General features: G+C 38.5%; 1 protein-coding gene across 1 annotated transcript in view; it reads right to left on the bottom strand.

The window, feature by feature from the left end:
* The window catches only part of thsd7aa (thrombospondin, type I, domain containing 7Aa), a 268,864-nt gene extending 250,402 nt beyond the window's left edge, over positions 1–18,462 (bottom strand). The window contains 1 exon segment of the mRNA XM_056480189.1: positions 17,996–18,462. Coding sequence (XP_056336164.1) covers positions 17,996–18,146 — 151 coding nt within the window. The 5' untranslated portion in view covers positions 18,147–18,462.
* Between the last annotated feature and the right edge of the window lie 1,040 nt (positions 18,463–19,502).

The following is a 19,502-nucleotide window of genomic DNA, read 5'->3' as shown; positions in this document are numbered from 1 at the left end:
ACATTAAACCAAGGTCCTGACTCTCTGTGGTCATTAAATATGTGTCATTAAAAGCGGTGTCTCATCTTACCCATCATGGCCTCTCAATCATCCTCATCCACTGAATTGGGTCTATCAATGTCTCTTCATGCCACCAATAGCTGGTGTGTGGTGAGCGCACTGGTGCCATTGACATGTGGCTGCCATTACATCATCTAAGTGGATGCTGCACACTGGTGGTGGTGTGGAGAGACTCATCATCCTGATCATCAGTGGTTTATATTAAACAACTCTGTGCTTCACATTGGATCTTATAATTCTGTTTAATAATGCACTGTTGATGATTTTTGACTTTTGTAAATTACACAGCATTTGCAATAAGAACTGTATTTTACTTTAGGATAGTTAAGCAGTATGTTAAGTGTATTTTAAAGTTGCATTGTGAAAATTGCTGTATAACTTACATTAAAGATATACATACAATACTGTAAATACATACAGCATGATAAATGCTGCTGTAAATGTAAATACAGTATTTTTGCTGTAATATATTTACAGTAAGTTACTGGTGAACTGCCACCAGTAAGTTACTGTAGATTCTACCAGAAATTCTTAACAGTGTGGTTTTGTCATCAAGATCAGTCAGTAAGCAAAAGCATTTGCTCAGCGCTACCCCCCTCTGCTGCTATTTGGGTCGAGCTGATAAATGGCTAGTGTAGACATGTAGTTCAAATGAACACTAGTACAACCTCTAATAAAAACTGGCTCCAACAGGGGGGTCAAAGGTGACCATTTAGTTCCATTCTGGATATTTGATTCATACACAATTTGCATATCTCTGACAGCAGTGCTGTCAGAACACAACATCAGATTTCATAAAACCCGTTTCATCACCTCGTTGACAACGGACACAGAAAACATGTCTCAGATGAGTAGTTTCTTGGAAACTTCTCCAGACAACATCTGCAGAATAACAACATGCACTGTGGAATAGAGGGTGATTGCTGAAAGACTGGTGGGGAAATGGAGTGGAAAGGCAGATGTCTGCAGAGGACAGCAAAAAAGAAGGGGATGAATGAGACAGATGGAGAAGGTTCATGGCACTGCCCTACAATGGCAGCAGCTACACATTTTAATGGGTTATTAACAAAATCGGATCTCTTATACAACAATCAGGCCTGTGATGAACCAGTTCCGCTCTGTTTTGCTTGGATTCAAATTTAAAGAAACACTCCATTTTTGGGGGGGAAACAGGATAATTTTACAAGACAACTAGAGTTATCAGTTGAGTTTTACAATTATTTAATCCATTCAAGTTGGACTAATAATATTTTGCTTAAAAAAATGCATAAAAGAGTTTTAAAAATGTACCTATTTGAAGGTCCCATTAAGTGCTTTGAAATGCGCATTTTATTCGATGTTTGAGGTAATCTCAACCGAACACAATGAGAGGGTTGGACATAGACTAGCTCCTCCTCTTTAAAAAATAGCCAACAGTGATTTGTTTTATCACAGCTCTGCCAATGAGAGAGGTTGAGCTCAAGTGACTCAAATGAAAAGCAAATGAGAAGTGTCCTGAAGGGGCGGGGCATGCCAGATACTAGAGAGCATTTGATTGGTTATGATGTGATGTGATGTGATGAGAAACTGTAGTGTGCAGTGATGTGAATAAAACTGTTGATCCTTTTGGGCGGAAGTGACAAACTACAAGTTTTGCATGGTTATAACAGTTTTATTTCTTCTAAATGCGAATTTTGTCACTGTTTTGGGGCACACTAGCTTATAGATATCCTAAAAACAAATAATACTGATACTTAAGGCCTGTTCACACAGAGAAGGTTTTTGCTCACGTTTTTCGTTGACGTTAAATGCCTCGTGACTAAATAAAGGGTGCCAATGTGATCTTGCACACCAACGCGCAAACGGCAGGTGTAAAAGCGCCATTTTTTAAGAAACGCCTCATGCTCGTTGTTTGTTTGTTTTGACGCGCCAGGTCAAAACCTTCTCCACCAATCAGATTGTCACTTTTGTTCACATGCACAGAGTTGCTGAAGTTTCAGTAAACACCATTTGGAGGTGCTCTTCGCAAAACTGTCAATGTGAGCGCACATTATAGAAGATGCCCAGAGGCGATATGAACGGGGAGCTGCTTATTGCACTGGTGAACAATAATAATTTCTTCATCACTTGAGCTGAAGCTGCTACTTAAAACATTCATGCTTGTTTGAATCGCCAGTAACTTTAACAACAAACGTGTCAACTTTCTATCTTCTTCTTCTGTGTTATAAGCGGGTGTCAGAAGCTTAAAGTTGTGTAGCGCCACCCTGTGCACTGGGGTTTTTTCATTAAGTGCCATCTAACGTCAAGGAGTGATTTTGCATACTCTTCTGCTTGACGCCAGTGAAAATTTCTTAGGTTTCAATGTGGAAAAACGTCTTGAAAAACGCTGACGATAAACGCAAATGAAAAGCGTCCCCGTGTGTATGAGCCTTTACATCTAAAAACATTATTTTAATTTCAGGGGTCCTTTAAAGTCTGACTAGTAACAAAGTTCTTTGATTATTACACCAGAATGAGAAGATCGACCTAGGGAATAGTATGAGTCTTAGTACACAATGTAGCTATAAAATAGTAAAGCTTACAATATTGAAATTATCAAAACTATTTTACTACTTTAATACTTATTTTTAAGTGAGATGCTAATGGTCTAATCTGATTCAATGATTTATGCTAAGCTAAGCTAAAAGTGCTCCCACCAGACATGGAGATCTGCTGAATGTATTAAAAAAATGGTCAAACATAACTGTTTAACACTAGGGCAGCTGTAAAATAATAGTATAACAATAATAATAATAATAATAATAATAATAATAAGTATTATTATTATTATTATTATTATTATTATCAGGTCAAGTTTTACTTTAAAAGATTTCTGAAGTACATTGAGTTCCAGTTACAGATTCTGTCTTTGGTAAGACGATGTCATAACAATAAAAGTCGCCTCTCCACTGCACACGAAATTTGGACACGACTGTCAGAATACACCACCTTGTGGCAGTCTGACTTAATTTTCAGTTTTGCCGTGCACCATGGGAGAGAAGCTGTTCTCATAGTGTCCGAAATAAAGGAGTGCAAAAGCAAGAGCCTTTATTCTTCATGTGTTCACTATGGGTAAATGAATACAATACTAGATACTCATAGACCGCTAAAAATTTTGGATGGAATATTTTTTTATTACTCGTTTATGAATATAAATGTTTTTTAAATACAGATTATTTTTCTGATTCAAAAAATTTTGAAAAAAAAAAAAAAACTAGTATTTATCATCTTCCGCACACGAATCTGCTTGGACAACACTGGAATACATCACATCCGGTCGGCAGGTCGCATCCATTCTAGTCGTAGGAGTTTAAATATTTCAACGTATCTGCAGCTCAAATCGGATCTGAATTCTCTGCATATGGAGATGATCGGAACTCCACGCAGCTCCCGGACTACTCTCCATTGGAAATGAATGACTTCCAGACTGTCGCTTGTCGTTTTTCATATGCAGTGTAAAGGTGGCTTAACGTTATCAATACAAGATTTTGCTGTTGCACAACATGTGGGCCAATAAACAGTAGAAAATAAGGAAACAGCTAGGAAACATATATCTTTTTTATCTCTCTCTCCCAAATTCATTCACAAAATTGTAATGATGTCCACCTTTTCACAGTAAAAATCCATAGCAATCCATAATTCACTGCCCTATAATTTATTTTCTTATTGAAGCATTTATGGACTATTACTGATATAGTCACCAAAACCTCTCACTGAAAATCATCTAAAATCTGTATAGCACATTTTGAATGATACAGCGAATTAATTCACATTTAAATGATGTAAAACACATATTCATTCACAGTATGCAATGACTCGTTGTTCATCTGAGAAGGCGCAGACAACCCAGGGAAGTAGCAGGGACATTTTTTTAGCATGCTAGCTCTCAAATCTCATTCAAGCTTGTGTAAACTCAAATACGACAAACCGTGTTTGATGTCTGTGCCACAGATGAAATATAAGAGCTGGCACACTGGAGAAAGGTGACCTGCTATGTGCCTGACAGGACATATTTGGACTGTGTGATTAGTTACCAGAAGAGACCAAAACCTAAACCTCCAGTGTTAGCCATGAAAAGAGCCATATATTAAAGGGCACCTATTTTGCCCCTTTTTCAAGATTTAAGATGGGTCTTTTGTGTCTCCAGAATGTGTCTGTACAGTTTCAGCTCTGTATTTCAACGCAAATTTTTGCTGGATCGGTTATCGGCCAGCTGGTACCGATTCAAATCTTGCGCGTGCGCTATATTCTGTTTCTAATTTATAAGCCAACAAAAGCCATGAAGGTAGCTTATTTTAAGAGTCTAGAAAGTTGTCATGTAGGCCTACTATATCCCAAATGTTCTGAAGCCATTCTACAGTTCAATGTAAAGCACAGATGAATACTCACGTGGTTAAATTCATGTTCAATTCAGCGCTTCCGCCACCACGCCTGTGAATCATTCTTTGTTCCTTCACAATTCAAACTGTGTTGCGTTCCTTTATGACAACACAAAAAACTTTCTCCAAGACTATTTGTTCCTGTTAATATAAGTAATCAGTGGATAAATTCATTTGGTTTTGCATTAAATGAGTTCATTTGACCTGCAACATGGAGTTCATTGCTGTTTTTAAATCATGTTGCGCTGTCTGTTAGATCAGCAGAATGCATTCGTAAAACTGGAGTAGAGAGGATTATTATCTGCTCTTCACACACAGAGTAGACTTAGCTGAAATTTAAAACTAGAAGAGGCTCAAAATACATTGGACAGATCCACAACACACTTCTGCCTTTACTGCTGCTGTTTTGGAAGTGTACGCAGATACTGGAAGGCTGTGCGCTGTGTCTCAGTGATGCATAAAGCGTTTCATTCACAACATGCACCGCGCCGTGAAATGATTCTGTAATATTAAAAGTTTCTGTTCTCTTATCCTCCTGACTGAGTTTATTTTTCCGAGGGGAATACTTTCAGTGCTGCGAATCGTTTGTAATGCCTGGCCCATTGTGATTAAAGTAGTTGATTATATTAATAAAAGTGAAACTGACGGGCGCAATATGGACTATCATTAACAGAGAATGATTTAGCCTAATACAGACTACTCTAAAACTGTGAATATTTCACTGTATTATTATTTATTTAAATATTTTATTTAACATACTAGTTTGTGTTTTGGCAGTAAAGCATATAAGTGGACGTTGTTTTGAACTTGCTCCGTCTCACTGACGGCAAGGTTTGGTGAGGGATTATTAAGTAAACCAGGCCTCAGACAGTTTAGTTTAGTCTGCATCAAACCTGCAGGAAAATATCAGGCTATGCTAAAAGGTTGGTTATTTTACCAACGATTAGGGTGAATAGTGGTAGCCTATTACAGATTTCAAAGAAAAATCTTAAAAAAGGAAACATAAGCTGGACCACAACAGATTAATGCCATAAGGAATGCTCAAATAATGTAGCCTAGTTTATAGCAAGCATTATGTTTTTAGTTAGGGCAAAATAGGGCTATCATAGTTAGTATGATATTAAGTTAGATTGTGTCGTCTGTCATATACAGTAGGCCTAGGTCTGTTATTTTATCTAAAGAAGATATATTATTTGATTTTATCACCAGAACTATAGAAACTGTATAATGCTTAAAAAATAAATAAACAAATAAATAAATAAATTAATTAATTTAACGGCACAGTATCAGGATCAGATCTTTATTGGTCGATACTCAGAATTTTTATATCAAGATCGGATTGGTTCCAAAAAAATGGTATTGGTGCATCCCTAATTATACCTTTCAGAATATTGGATTTTCTGCTCTGAACACAATGTAGCTGTTTTTGTTGCCTGTGCCATTAATGCTGTGTCTCCCCGCCCACCGCTCCCACGTGCCTGTCAGAGTGTGCCTCAATCTCCGCCTCAGCTGCGTCAGATAAACAGCACAGTGACAGACATGAAGCAGATCTCACGTAATGTTTGTAAGAAATACTACAGCAAGAATGATTACCAATGATTATTTGATGTAGTGTTGAGTCAATGAGAACGATGTGTCACACACAATGTCGTTACAAAGTTCACGCACATACACACAGCGCACTTGTTTAACTTTGCACTATTTTTGCACACAAATGTGACAGGATACACATTCAAATTCACTGCTGTATAGATATCTGTTATGTTATTGTACAAAACAAACCTGATTTAACATCCACAAACCAGGATTGAAGGCTCTTCTTTTATAAATGTGCTGACTGTGGTGATAAAGTAAAGACGGTAACTCATTATAAACATGCACTGTTTTAAAAACGTTGATGACTGTTGATGATCACAGAGAGCTGAACAGATCTTTTAATCCCAGTTGCTTTGTGAACGCCCTGTCTTGTTGATATGATTATATGCATTACTAAAACATGTTAATACGCGGCTGTCAATCAATTCGGTGGGCAGGAAAACAGCACTTCTAGGATTTGGATCCTATTTTAACGTCAGGAAATTTAAAAAACGAGATTATTGTGTTTATATCATCCCAATATGACTGTAAACACACTATACCTACACACAGTTCTGTCCAAAAGAAGATTTTCATCATCGGTGCCCTTTAAACACCTTTTTTGGTCTATTCTTTTAAAAGTACAGCTACTCCATGTTATAGAAAACACTCCAGTAAGCCATATATACCAGGACAAATTTGAGTCATCAATCATCAGTGGACGCCACAGTGGGGCAGGAAGGGGAAATTGGACATTGCAAATAATCACAAATAACTTCATACACAATGCTGCATAAAGAGATTATCAGAACATTATGGAAACATGCATGCATTGCCTATGGGATAATGTTAAATCCCATATGAACATAAGCATTTATAGTTTTATTGAAGGCGTAGGGTCATGTTGCAATGCAATTGCAGTATATATTAAGAGGCTAGTTCAATAAGCTATAATTCTTCTGCTCTAAATAATATTTTTTGAATAAAGTCTAGTGTATAATCCACTGAGCATCCATGAGTAAAGCTGGACTTAGTGTAAGCTTTGCCATTTAGATTACTGTAAACAGTCTCTGTCAATCAGCCTGTTTCTTTCATCTCTCACACTTTAAATGTTTGTAATTCCTGAAAGATTTAACATTACGTTTAATGTGCAATATGAACATTTTATCTGGATGAGAAGTGTGTGTGAAGGCACTGATATGGCATATAAAGAACAGGAGTTGGTTGGATTAGTGCGAAATCTCAAATAAATGATCTATTTCAAAACAATAACAGACATTTTCCAACAATTTCGCTTGTCAAAACGCATTCACCTCTCATAAGCACACACATACTTATGGCATTACATGGAGGAGTTTGAATAGTAAGCATTCTCAGTGAAGTATTCTGAACATATGCAATCCTGTCAAATGAGGCTCTTAAGATCCTCAAGCATCCACACAATCATAACACATGGGTGGTGTGAAACATTGTAATACTTTAACATGAGGGAGTTTGACTTTTTGGAAACTTTAAGCTGCTGAGCATAAATCAAGCAATGAAGCAAATGAGGTAGGTAGTGTGTAATGGTGTATTGTGGGAAAGCGAAAGTCTGGGGGCAGTTCCATCACGGAGTATGGCTGAGTGCTCGGCGTAACTATGATGAATTGAGGGTCCCTGGTAACTCACTTACAGTAAGCCCTGCAGACCTGGCCATGAAAAATGACATGGATAAAATGTTCTCTCCCTTTTCGACAATGTTTGTCTTCTCTCTTTCATTTCCCATAAAATGATCTATTTTAAGCTCCCAGCAGAAAGAGCAAACTGAGGAATCTCCACTAGATTATTAAAACATCAACAACAAAAAAAAAGGATACCACAGAACTCAGGCGATGATATACAACATAAAATCTCTGCAAAATGTTAACTAATAATAATAATAAAAATAATAATAATAATAATTTCGGACATTTATATAGCGCTTTTATGGACACTCAAAACGCTTAATTCCTTACATTTACATATAGGTTATATATAGGCATTTACAATTTTTTAACTCAATATATGGGTTTGTCCATATTTTACCCATTGCTGCATTATAACAACACAGCATTTTTATTATTCATTCATTAATTTTTCTTCGGCTTAGTCACTTATTTATCTGGGGTAGCCACAGCGGAATGAACCACCAACTATTCCGGCATATGTTTTATGCACTGGATGTCCTTCCAGACCATTGACCCCTAACTATTTCCAAAGGTCATGCAAATATGCATCCATTTAGACTGCTTTAATAGTGTAAACATTCACACAAAAGTCTACTCTCCATCTAGTAACATGCAAAGACTAGGAAGAGTTGTGAGAAAGAGCACCAAACCAAGGTTCATATTTCACCGTTTTACCAAAACACACAAATTACCAAGTCATACAGTGTATATACAGGAATCACAGTGTAAAATTCAATACCTTTTAAGACCTTTTTTAAGACTCTTTCCAAACATACTTTTACATACCCAAGACCTATTCACCACTTAAGTTTTCAACTGGTAACATTAGTGACATAAACCCATCTGAGCCTGGTTCTCTCGAGGTTTTTCTTCTTCACTTTCGACAATTGATGAAATTTTTTCCTTGCCGCTGTAGCCACTAGCTTGCATGGTTCGGGATCTGTGGAGCAGCGCATCGATGGATTTGCTTGTCAGTGTTTGGACTCTTGGTAGCGATTATTGGGCCGCACTGAACTGAGCTAAACTGAACTGAACTTAAACTTTAAAAACTGAACTACTCTATTACAATTTACTGTGATCTTTTATGTGAAGCTGCTTTGACACAATCTACATTGTAAAAGCGCTATACAAATAAAGGCGAATTGAATTGAATCAATTTACAGTATTTTCACTATACGGATTGTAAGAAACTAATCCTAAACTAAAACATCATTCATATATTGAATAAAAATTTGAATCCTGCAGGTTTCGCCTATAGAACAGCAGAAATAATGGTGTTGCCTTGGTTACAGCAGTAAGTAAAAGCAACATGACGTCAAATATAGCAGGATTTTATCGATTTCATAAACTACACAGCATCCCAAAATTTCAAACTTCAGCATACAACAATAATTATACAACTGCATAATAAAAAAATCATGCAAAAATTAATACTTTGTAACAGCCTTTAAGACTTTTTAAAGGGCCTTAAAATTCTCTAAATTAGTTTATCAACTTTTAATACTTTTTAAGACCCCGCGAACACCCTGTCATAAATACCATCCACATCTTTTATCACTTTCAAGCCACATAACAAGATCTTTTATTCATTCAATCATATTCATGCGTTGAACTAAACCCTTCCAAGAAAGTGAAGTATAGTGTGACAAAAAAGTGAAACAGAGATATGTGAGATCTAGACATGTTCCACTGGATTTCATTATAAATGATCATAAATCCGGTGCATGTTAAGTATAAAAGATGTGAAAATGAGAATGGAAGTGTGGATACAAAAATAGAATGTGTTGAGTGGGTGGCAGATTAAGTGGATATCTGATGAGATGCCGTTTGATGCTAACCTTTCACATCAGCAAACTGCAACTTCTGCCAATGTACCTTGCAATTGCATTTCTACCTTTTTGTTGTTTTTTAAAATGCTTAACATATAGATGACACCATTGCATTGATGATCCTCATTCATGAAGATTCAAAAAAAATATTGTAAAGAAAAACAATGTGTCAGTTTACATAGAGTCCACCATTGCTGTTTTGGTTTTCAAGTACTCATTCCTGTCAAAGTACTGTACATATTATGAATATGTGCATGAGTTCACCTAGGGCTGGGCAATATTGCAAAAAAATTATCACAATATCATGTTTCGTATCATTCGGTACTGATAATTATTGAATATTTTTTAACATTACATTTAAGAATATTAGGGTTTTTTAATGTAACCACTTTATTTTATTTTACTAACATTACTAAAGCAAATAGTTTTAATAGTCAAAACCAAAAATATTTAAACAATATCTCTTTATACCTCTTTATAATAAAATAAACTTGTTAAAAACCTCTTAAACTTGATAAATAAAATGTTACAAAGTGTGTTCAATGGTAAAGGTAGATCAACATCTTTAAGGTGTCAATAATAATAATAATAATAATAATACAGTAAACCTCAAACTCTGTATACAAAACAATTGTGAGAATCAAATCTGAGCATTCAATTAAAGGATCCAACCATCATTATTCAAATACATATTGCAACATCGGAAACTCTGAAGTCGAATGTCTTTATTACCCCTATGCTAAAACCTCTTTCAGATGGGGAGCTGGTGGCTGGGATGCACAAGAAAAGAAACCAAAAAGCCACTCTGATGACATCCTTACATCCTTTTTTATTTACAATCTCCTCACTGCTACTATACAGTACTCATTTTTGCATGTGTTGTTATTCTGAAAAAGTGCGCTCCCCTGGCGTCTCTATAGGTGACCATCAACCGTTTTCTCAGAGGATGATAAACTTGCTCTGATGCAAGTTTATGGAGAAATGTAAAAAGCACTGCAGTGATTGGATGCGCTGTGTTTGTCTGAGGTAATTTAGTTTACCATTATTACCGAAATGTGCATGTTTATACAAAGCACGAAGCAGATTGGTTAGTTCTACTTACGAATTATGAATCGAGGTGCGCTTGAGGCATTCTGAAAAGTTCAGATGTTTTTCACCATGTGCCCATCGTGCAAGTCGCACGCCTCCATTGGAAATGACAAAATTACACCCTAAGCTTATTGGCATTCCTTCCAAGGTGCACATTAGCAGCCACATTTTAATAAAACTATGACTAGGGCTGTGCAATTTGGAGAAAAAAATCTAATTGCGGTTTTTTTGACAAATATAGCAATTTCGGTTTGATTTGTGATTTAATTTTGTAGTCAAGCTTCAGCTCAATAATCTGTATTGTAGCTTCTTACTGCTAAAATGCCGTGAGTGTTAGTTAAAAAATGAACTGTAAAGATATGAACTTAAGCAAACTCTGTAATTTTACTTTGGTAGCTACTAAATTGAGTGTCACTGGCAATATTTTGTTCATTTTTTAGCAAGACACTCATATAGCCGGCTGTGGTGCTTTTTTTAGATGCTGGTTGTTGTTTTTCCCCGTGCGGTGGCAACAATTCTGCAACAGCTCTTAAAATTACCTGGTTTTTAATTGGTGTCTGTGACTTTGAAACCAAGATATTCCCATTTTATCAATGTACTGTTGTTCTTTGATATTAATTTGTTTAGTAATGCTTCTGAAGCGGCAAATGCCATCATCCCACTTTATCGTGGGCATTCCGCACAGTTCGGTTAAGCAATTCTGTTTGGGCAGAACGAAAGTGTGCTCACTTAAATGGCTAGTAAAACTGTCCCACACCGACGGCAGTGACACATTGCTCTGGGTGGGGGAAGTTTAATTTATATTTCATATTGCAGCCTCTTGTGATTAGCTAATCGCAATGTTTAAAATTCCAATTGCGATACTTCATACCAAACTTTTTTTAGCGTTATTGACAATAGCGATGCCGATTTTATCGCCCAGCCCTAATTTCACCATTTTCACAAATATGATTGCACAGAGACAAAAAATTGTATCTTTTTTCAAAAATTTTAAAACACTCAATTATTACTGTTAAGACATTACCAAAATGCATGAAGTCATTTTGTAAACACTTGGAAAATTCTGATAACTTTACTTAAGGTGAAATAAAATTGGTTAATTGTGTTTCAGAAATGTCATACTGTTATTATGCAAGCATGCCAGAAATTTTAAAATGTTTGAGTTTATGAATTAATTTGTCGAGTTCACATTCAGTTTCAAGGACAGAAAGCTGATATTTCGAGATGCATATGGCTCTGCAACACTCAAACATTCCTCATAGTTAGCAAGTACAGGTCCTGAACTTACTTCAACTTGGTATTCAATTTCAACGCTTCTTGGATTCAGAAAGATTAAGTCAGATTACCGTTAGCTGATTAGACAGACAGGAAATCCACACTGACGCCCCAAAACTCACTTTATTATGCTAGCTTTTACAACAGTGAACCTGGTGGAAATCTACCTCTCATCACAAATGTGGAGAGAACACCAGAGGGCAAAATTATTATAATACAGTTGAGAATACAATTTCATTATAAATAGGTGAGTATCGATGGTGAAAACATTTGCATTCATCCACAAGGATTTTTCTTGGTGTTTGTTTGTCTGTCTCTATAATTAAAACCAGACTAAACCTTGAGGTTACCTATGAGAGAGGCATTATTTAGCTTCTGCTAAAGTGCCAACTTGTGCTGCCCATGCCAAAAGCTGCAGGTGTTTCATTGTTTTCGTGACAGCAATCAGCAGTGCAATTGCGTTTATCCAAGCACGCTGTGAAAATTTGAGCACCACCAAAGAATCAACTAAAATGACAAACGGCTTTTTGTTCCTGTTTATTCTCCATCTTTCACTCCCGCCTCCACCAGGTTCTTTCCCATTAGTGTCTGTAGCATGGATCTACAGTCGGAGCTCAGCTGCCGCATGGCTCAACCTGTCTGCTATTTATATCTCCATCTGAAAAGTTGCTATGCGATAAAGTATGGGACTATTTCGATCAGCTCCTCTGAGACAAGCTTGGCACTCAAGTGTGTGTCTAAGACATAACAGATAGACAAAGAGAGAAAAAGTAAGGGATGGAAAAGTGAGCAGGTGACATAAACACTACAGCTTCCACAATCTCAGACACAATTATATAACACAATAGAAAAAAAAATACATATCTCTGTTTGTAGAATTATATGTATAAAAGGCTTCTAGGATGTAGAACTGGACAGGAAGTGTGTGACTCAGGTGTTGATTTAAAGCGGTTTAGTCTAATGAGTGCAATCCCATTCCACGTTTGCACGTTTCAGGAAAGCTAAGCAGCCTACAGCAGGAACGTGAGCTGTAGTGAGTGAGAGAAAAAAGCATCAGGAACACACTGAGCTATTCAGCTTATGTGTTTAGTACTGTCATCAGTTACAAGCTTATCTGACAAGGACCTGAAATCAAAGGGCAACTCTTAAATTCATTTCAAAATCACCATCAGTTTCTTAATTGTTACAAACTAAATTAACACAATGGGCTCTATTTTAATGATCTAGGCGCATGAGTCTAAAGCGCATGGCGCAAAAGCATTAAGGGTGTGTCTAAATCCACTTTTGCTATTTTAAAGGATGGAAAAATCTAGTTTGCACTCTGGCGCATGGTCTAACTGGGTTGTGCTTTTTCTCTTAACAAGCTATGGGTGTGTTTTGAGCAAAACGTGCATTAAACCAATCAGAGTCTCATCTCTCATTCCCTTTAAGAGTCAGTTGCGTTACGCCATGGCACATTTGCTATTTAGATAGTGGACTTTATAAAGATGGAAAAATGGAAAAACTGAATGCTTCACTAGCGATAAAACTGCGCAATCTGCACGATGATCTGCGCGAGGACAAAGAATGAAGTGCCATTCACTTTGAATGGGTGATGTCAAAGCGTTGCCGAACTGAATTGTAGGTACGTCAGCACTGCTTCAGCGGGGTTGCTTGCTGTTGGAAATTTCTCAACTTTTCAAGCGCCAACGGAAGCATCAGCCAATTAGATTGCTTTATGCAAATACCCCAGCTCAGACAGCAGCCGATTGCAGACTTATTTCGTTGGCTAACAATGCTATGACGATCGCGTCAGCCCCAACTTCAGACACGCCCTCTATTACGTTGATGCTGAAGCCCCATGTGAATCGGGCGTGAGCCTCCTCCATTTGACCTCTTTACTCTCTCTTTACTTTACTTTTACTCTTTACTTTACTCTTTTACTTTTGAGTAAAGAAATTGTGTTGTACCCCTTGTGAGGGCCCCTTGACCTCTAGCTGCAGGGTACTCCACTAAAGACATCCATTAGCCTACAAAGCAGCGTAATTACAACTTTTCTGTGAACTTTTCGGATTTTAGGTGAAAAATCGATTTTGTTGGAGATGTCCAAAAGATTAATAGGTACCAAAAATGGGTGAGGGGTGGGGTGTGGCGGGTTGATTACCAGAATGGGGAAGTCTCAGAGTAAAATGAAAAAAATATGATACACCGGTGTTTTTGGAATATGGAAAAACTGTCTCTACGCTGTTTTCATCTGTTTTTAAATTGTTTGTTACTATTTAATTTATGCTTGTCTCTTTTATTCCTGTTTATGTAAAGCACTTTGAATTGCCACTGTGTATGAATAGTGCTATATAAATAAACTTGCCTTGCCTTACATATTTAATATAGTTTGTTAAGAAGAAAGATTTCAACCCCCACGCCACCCCACCACCCCCCGCCCAAATATTAGTGTATTGCTGTAGATCTTGTGCATTAAGCGATGTGTACTCATTCGCATAGGCGCATTTACGCTGGACTTTAGACCAGCTTTTAGTTGGTCAATGGCGCAGTCTCCTTTTTAGACCAGAACACCCATGAGTCCACAACTTGGCGCAAAACATGAAAATTAGGGTTTCGCTGGTCTGAAAATAGCAACAGACCACGCCATACAAGTCTTGCGCCTTATTGCGTTGGTGTATGATAGGGCCCAATGTCTGAGGAAAAATTTTTTCCATGAAAAAAAGCTGCCTTCTCAGCATCTTCTGTCAGAAAGTTGCCTTTAGATGTGTAAAAAAGGTTTGCGCCACACACCCAGGTAATTACAATGACTCCCCCACACACAGGCAGGCTGCAATCCATTCTTAGCAAACTAATGAGGTGCGTGAGTGCAAGCGTGCATGTCTGAGCAGAAGAAAAAGAAAAGATAGAAGGGGGCAAGTGGAACAAATCACGCTGTCAGTCTGTCTTTTGTCATCTTTTGGTGAGCACTCATCAGGATTCTCCCCTCGCTCTCCAAAACGAAAAAAGAAGAATAGAGTAAGGGAGCACACAGATGCTAACCTAAGACCAACAAACGGCAGCAGGACGAGTTGACCTAGAGCAAACCGGTAGGGCTGAAAACACTGACACGTGCAATTAAAGAAAGGCATTGAAAATGAAAACGAAAAGACAACTAAAAGAGTCATGCGACAAGGCTTTTCTATGAGGCGGAGCATTCAGTGTGGGTGTAAATTGTCAGGCAGGTTGTTATGAGCAGCTGGACCATACTCAAGTAAAGTACTCAGACAAGCAGCTGCAATTTGTCCCTTGATGAATCAGAAAGAGAACTCCATTTCATCCTTCTTCATAATGGTTATGTCTAACTCTGGCTCCACAGCACAATTCCGGCTGATGGCTGGGCATAATTACAGCTTGATCGCCTAGGGAATGTTTGTACACTTCCATATGCTTTCCTCCTCTATTTTTTCTCCATGATTAGCCATATCTAAACACATTCAGAAGCTAAGTTGCTCATGAATGCCTTTTCCCTATGATTCAAGAATCTAAAGAGAGTCGTGCTGTGCAGTCCTAAGGTGCTATCTTAAGTATAGAAGTCTGACTGAGTGAAAATGTTTGATTTAACTGCTTGACACTTGGCCTCCTGCCACCGATACATCCCCTATGTTCTCCTGCACTGACATGCACTTCCAAGACCCTTTTAACCACAGGGTCAAAGGTCAATCTAAAGAAAAGGATGCTTTAAGAGAAGGTGAAAGGTGGTGAAAAAAGGAAACATAAGGGTGGATATTAGTGAATGGGGTAGTAAAGGCAGATTCACACTTTCCGAGGGAATAAAAGATGTCTCATCTGGTGGACTGGATGGGTGGGGTGAATGGGGGAAGGGTCCTGCCACACTCAATAGCTTCTTCCCACATGTACACAACCACTAGGCACAATGCTGGCCAGGGAGAGAGTTCAACCCTGTCGATTAAGATCAGTGTGTATGTGTTATTCCAGGCAGCTGTAGGGCAGGGAATGGCCCACATAGAGGCCCTGAAGAGTGACAGCCACACAGAGGTAAACCCCAGGAAGAGAAAACAATACAGTTAAATGAAATGACACACTGTGCATTGAACAGCAATGAAACTTGCAATAAACTCTACAAAATGAAGTCATGATCCCACAATGCCCTTCACAGATACAATGGTGTTAAAAGGGGTACTGTTTACAGTTGAAGGTTTGAAGATGCAAGGCAATAAACTGGGCCAGATACTTCCCTAGAGTCTTTAAATACAATCTCACACTACTGAAAACAGGCACATATAAAAAGAAACTGCAATGTCAAATCCTACAGGATGGACATCAATTATAGATGATTGACAGCTTGCAGGTTTACACCAAGTATTAGGGTCTTTCATTTAAATATACTTATCCTACCATTTTCAATAGGCAACTAAAGGAAACATTCTTTGTAGAATAAACTCTCAGCTGACTAGTAAACATCAGCCTCTTTACTGATGCACACTACTAGTACCATTTGTCATAGTCACACAATTTATAGCACACTCGTCAAAAAAATGGTTGTGGTCCCATATGAGCCCTGCAGATACTGTTGGCCAACAATTGTACTAGTCTTTTGTTGCTTTGCTCCATATCAAAACACAAAAATACTCACTGCATTATTGGAAAAACTCTAGAGGCAAATGTAAAGAAATCAACACAGATGGATTTGCCTCTGTCCACAAAAACCTGGAGTTTGCTTAACTACCCTTGTTTGAGATTCTAAGGTCAAGCGTTTACCAAATACTTGGGTTTAATTTGAGGACTTTGGGTGTATTTAAGGGCTCTGCTCTATGTAGGTTAACTTGCTTCAGCCAATCTGCTTGTCCTCCCTCACCCCATGTTTAATCTCTTGCACTCAGTGACATTAGTGGGGGCATGATATTGCACCACGCTACAGTGATATTCCCAGGACCACTGCAGTCATGATACACCACACAACATGTTTAATGTAGACACACTATAAAGAAAATGACAGGCACTACACCACACTAAATGCTCTTAAACTAGTATGTCTCCCCTAGAACTCTCACATCATGCAAGTTATCAAAATAAATGGTGAGTAGAGCTACACCCAGTCTATGGATCTATCAAACACCTAATTCTCAAGATTTGCACCCTATGCATTTATTGGGCTCCTTCTAAGTTTCACCCAGAGAATTCTGAATGTACCATTGATCCTGCAGGACTTCAATCCTGTCCAGCCATGAAGCTGTGCATTGATCAACTTCAGCAGGACACCAGTGGCCCCACTGCACCCTCTTCATTGATCCAGGGCTTCTCCATTCATTCCTGCCTGAGACCCTTGTCAAATGACCCATTGATCTGCACCCAGTCCAGAAGAACCATTTCAGCCTCCCAGTTAGTTCAACCCCTCCTCATCCCAGCATGCACCCGAAACAGACTCCTGAGGCTTTTCCATCCCCCAACCTCCATTGCTGGTGATGTCCTATGCATGGATAATCTACACCTCTTATAGGTGTACAGACACCACCCCCAAACAGGACAACCTCCACATAACCTACTGCTTTACATTCCACTATGCACATTTCCAATCCACAGCATGACTATGCAGCTACTTCATACGTCTCCAATATTCACATACCATCCTAGCTTGTATAAGATGTTTGGGGAATCATAGTAGTCTTTTTTTGTCAAATGGAGAGTTTAGAAAGCTTACTACGTATTCACTACCATGACTCTAGGTATACTAAAGTACTTAATTATTGCACTAACCAAGTTCTTGCTTCCTTTTGGGAATCAACTATGCCTTTCATAGAATGGACTCTAATGGAAAGTATGATAGAGATTTAGCAGTGAATCAAAGACCATAGCATACATTATGAAAATATCGCTGAACAGTGTGAGGATGTCTTTAATCTAAATCCATGCCTAAAATACCACAGTCTTTTAAAAGTAGCCTGCAATGAACGCACTTTCACTTGGACAATCTAAGACTCTGGTATCAGCATCAATTTCTCAACCCTGTTTCGAAACACAACAAAACACTTCAAACACCAAGCAACACTCAAGATTTTCTTGTGTTTAGATAAAACAGCCGTACCTGTTTGCCAGATGTAGGTGGGTCTTGTGTTAGCGACTGTTTGTGTCTGGACATCCCAAAGCCCAAAAAAGAGCAGAGCTACTCTGAAGAGGGAAGCAAGAGCCCCTGCTGAAGTGCCCCCTTTCCCTGGCGCCCTGCTGGCCAGCCCCATGGCTTTAGCCCGGCCAGATAGATCCACACAGCTCAAGTCTGGCCAAACAGACCTGCACGATACACACACTCAGCAGGAGATGTACGCACGAGAAGATGCGGCACAGGGGAAAGTGTGCCTGCTATTGTCCCTCTCACTCTTCTGCATGCGGTTCCTCCAGGAAAGGTAATCCACTTGTCCCTCTCTTTCTCTCCTAACTCCTCTATTTCCCCTCCTTTTCTTTCTTCTTCACTGTGTTCTCTGGGTCAGTGGAGAAGAATGAGGTCTGAGTGGAGGAGAAAAAATAAAAAAGCCAGAGGAACAATAGATCCCTCAGCTCAGCGCGCTGCTTGTGCGGCTACTGCGTCCTGGCTCAGCCTGGCTGATACAGCACCTCCCATTCCCCCCTCCTTTCCCTTTCTCTCCCTCGCTCGCTCATACAGCCTCACTCTCCTTTACTAATCCAGCATCCACCTGCAATCACTCTCTGTTATCACTTTGCCCCGCTATCAAGGGTTGCACTATTCTTCACACAATAGGGAACTGGGGTAGGTGCCGGGGGCTGAGTTAAGAAGTGTGTGCATCATTGTGGTGAGTCTGTGTGCGTGTTGTTGATTTGGGATTGGTTGCTAGATGCACAGACACCACAGTTACTTCACCAGCTGTGACCAAAAGGTATAAAAAGATGCAAAGAAAAGATATCGCTGTGAGTGTGAAAGAAAAGCAGGAGAAAGGGAACATGTTACGTCTAAATCCGATTGGAGGGACAGCGAGAGAGTGTGTGGCAAAAAAACAACCAAATGAGAGAAGTAAAAACCCTCATGAATAATTAATGTGAGCTCTCTCTGACCTTGATGATATTCATACCATTGAAGGGGTGCTGTGTTATGAGTGCTATGAGATGCCGTCTCAACAGTCATTACAGAAACAGACTGGGGAAAACGCAACTTTCCATAAACATCAGGGGCCTGTCAATCTATAGCAACCAAACTCAAGATACTGTGACAGAATTACAGAGGGATTTAAAAAGATGAACCCTGCATCTAAATTTACCTATTTTCGTATTATATGAACAGCAGTATGTCAAATCAGCATGTCCTTGAGCCTTCACGTAGTTCAAATAGTATAGAGAATTATGGCATAGAGAAGTTATGCCAAGGTTGAGGGTCTGATTCCAATGGAAAGCAAGGGCTAATAAAATGTGTGCATTCAATACAATGTTGGTCACTTTGGGAAAAAGTCTTCCAAATGTAAATGTATCTTAGGTCATAGTAATAATAAAATTATTCCATGACAACTTAAAGAGCCCCTATTTTGCATTATAAAAGGTCATATTTATGTTTTGGGGTCTCCAACAATTGACTGATATGCATGCAA

This window comes from Danio aesculapii, chromosome 19, assembly GCF_903798145.1.
Source record: "Danio aesculapii chromosome 19, fDanAes4.1, whole genome shotgun sequence".
NCBI classification, from domain to species: Eukaryota; Metazoa; Chordata; class Actinopteri; order Cypriniformes; family Danionidae; genus Danio; species Danio aesculapii.
This window is presented reverse-complemented; position numbering and strand designations above follow the sequence as displayed.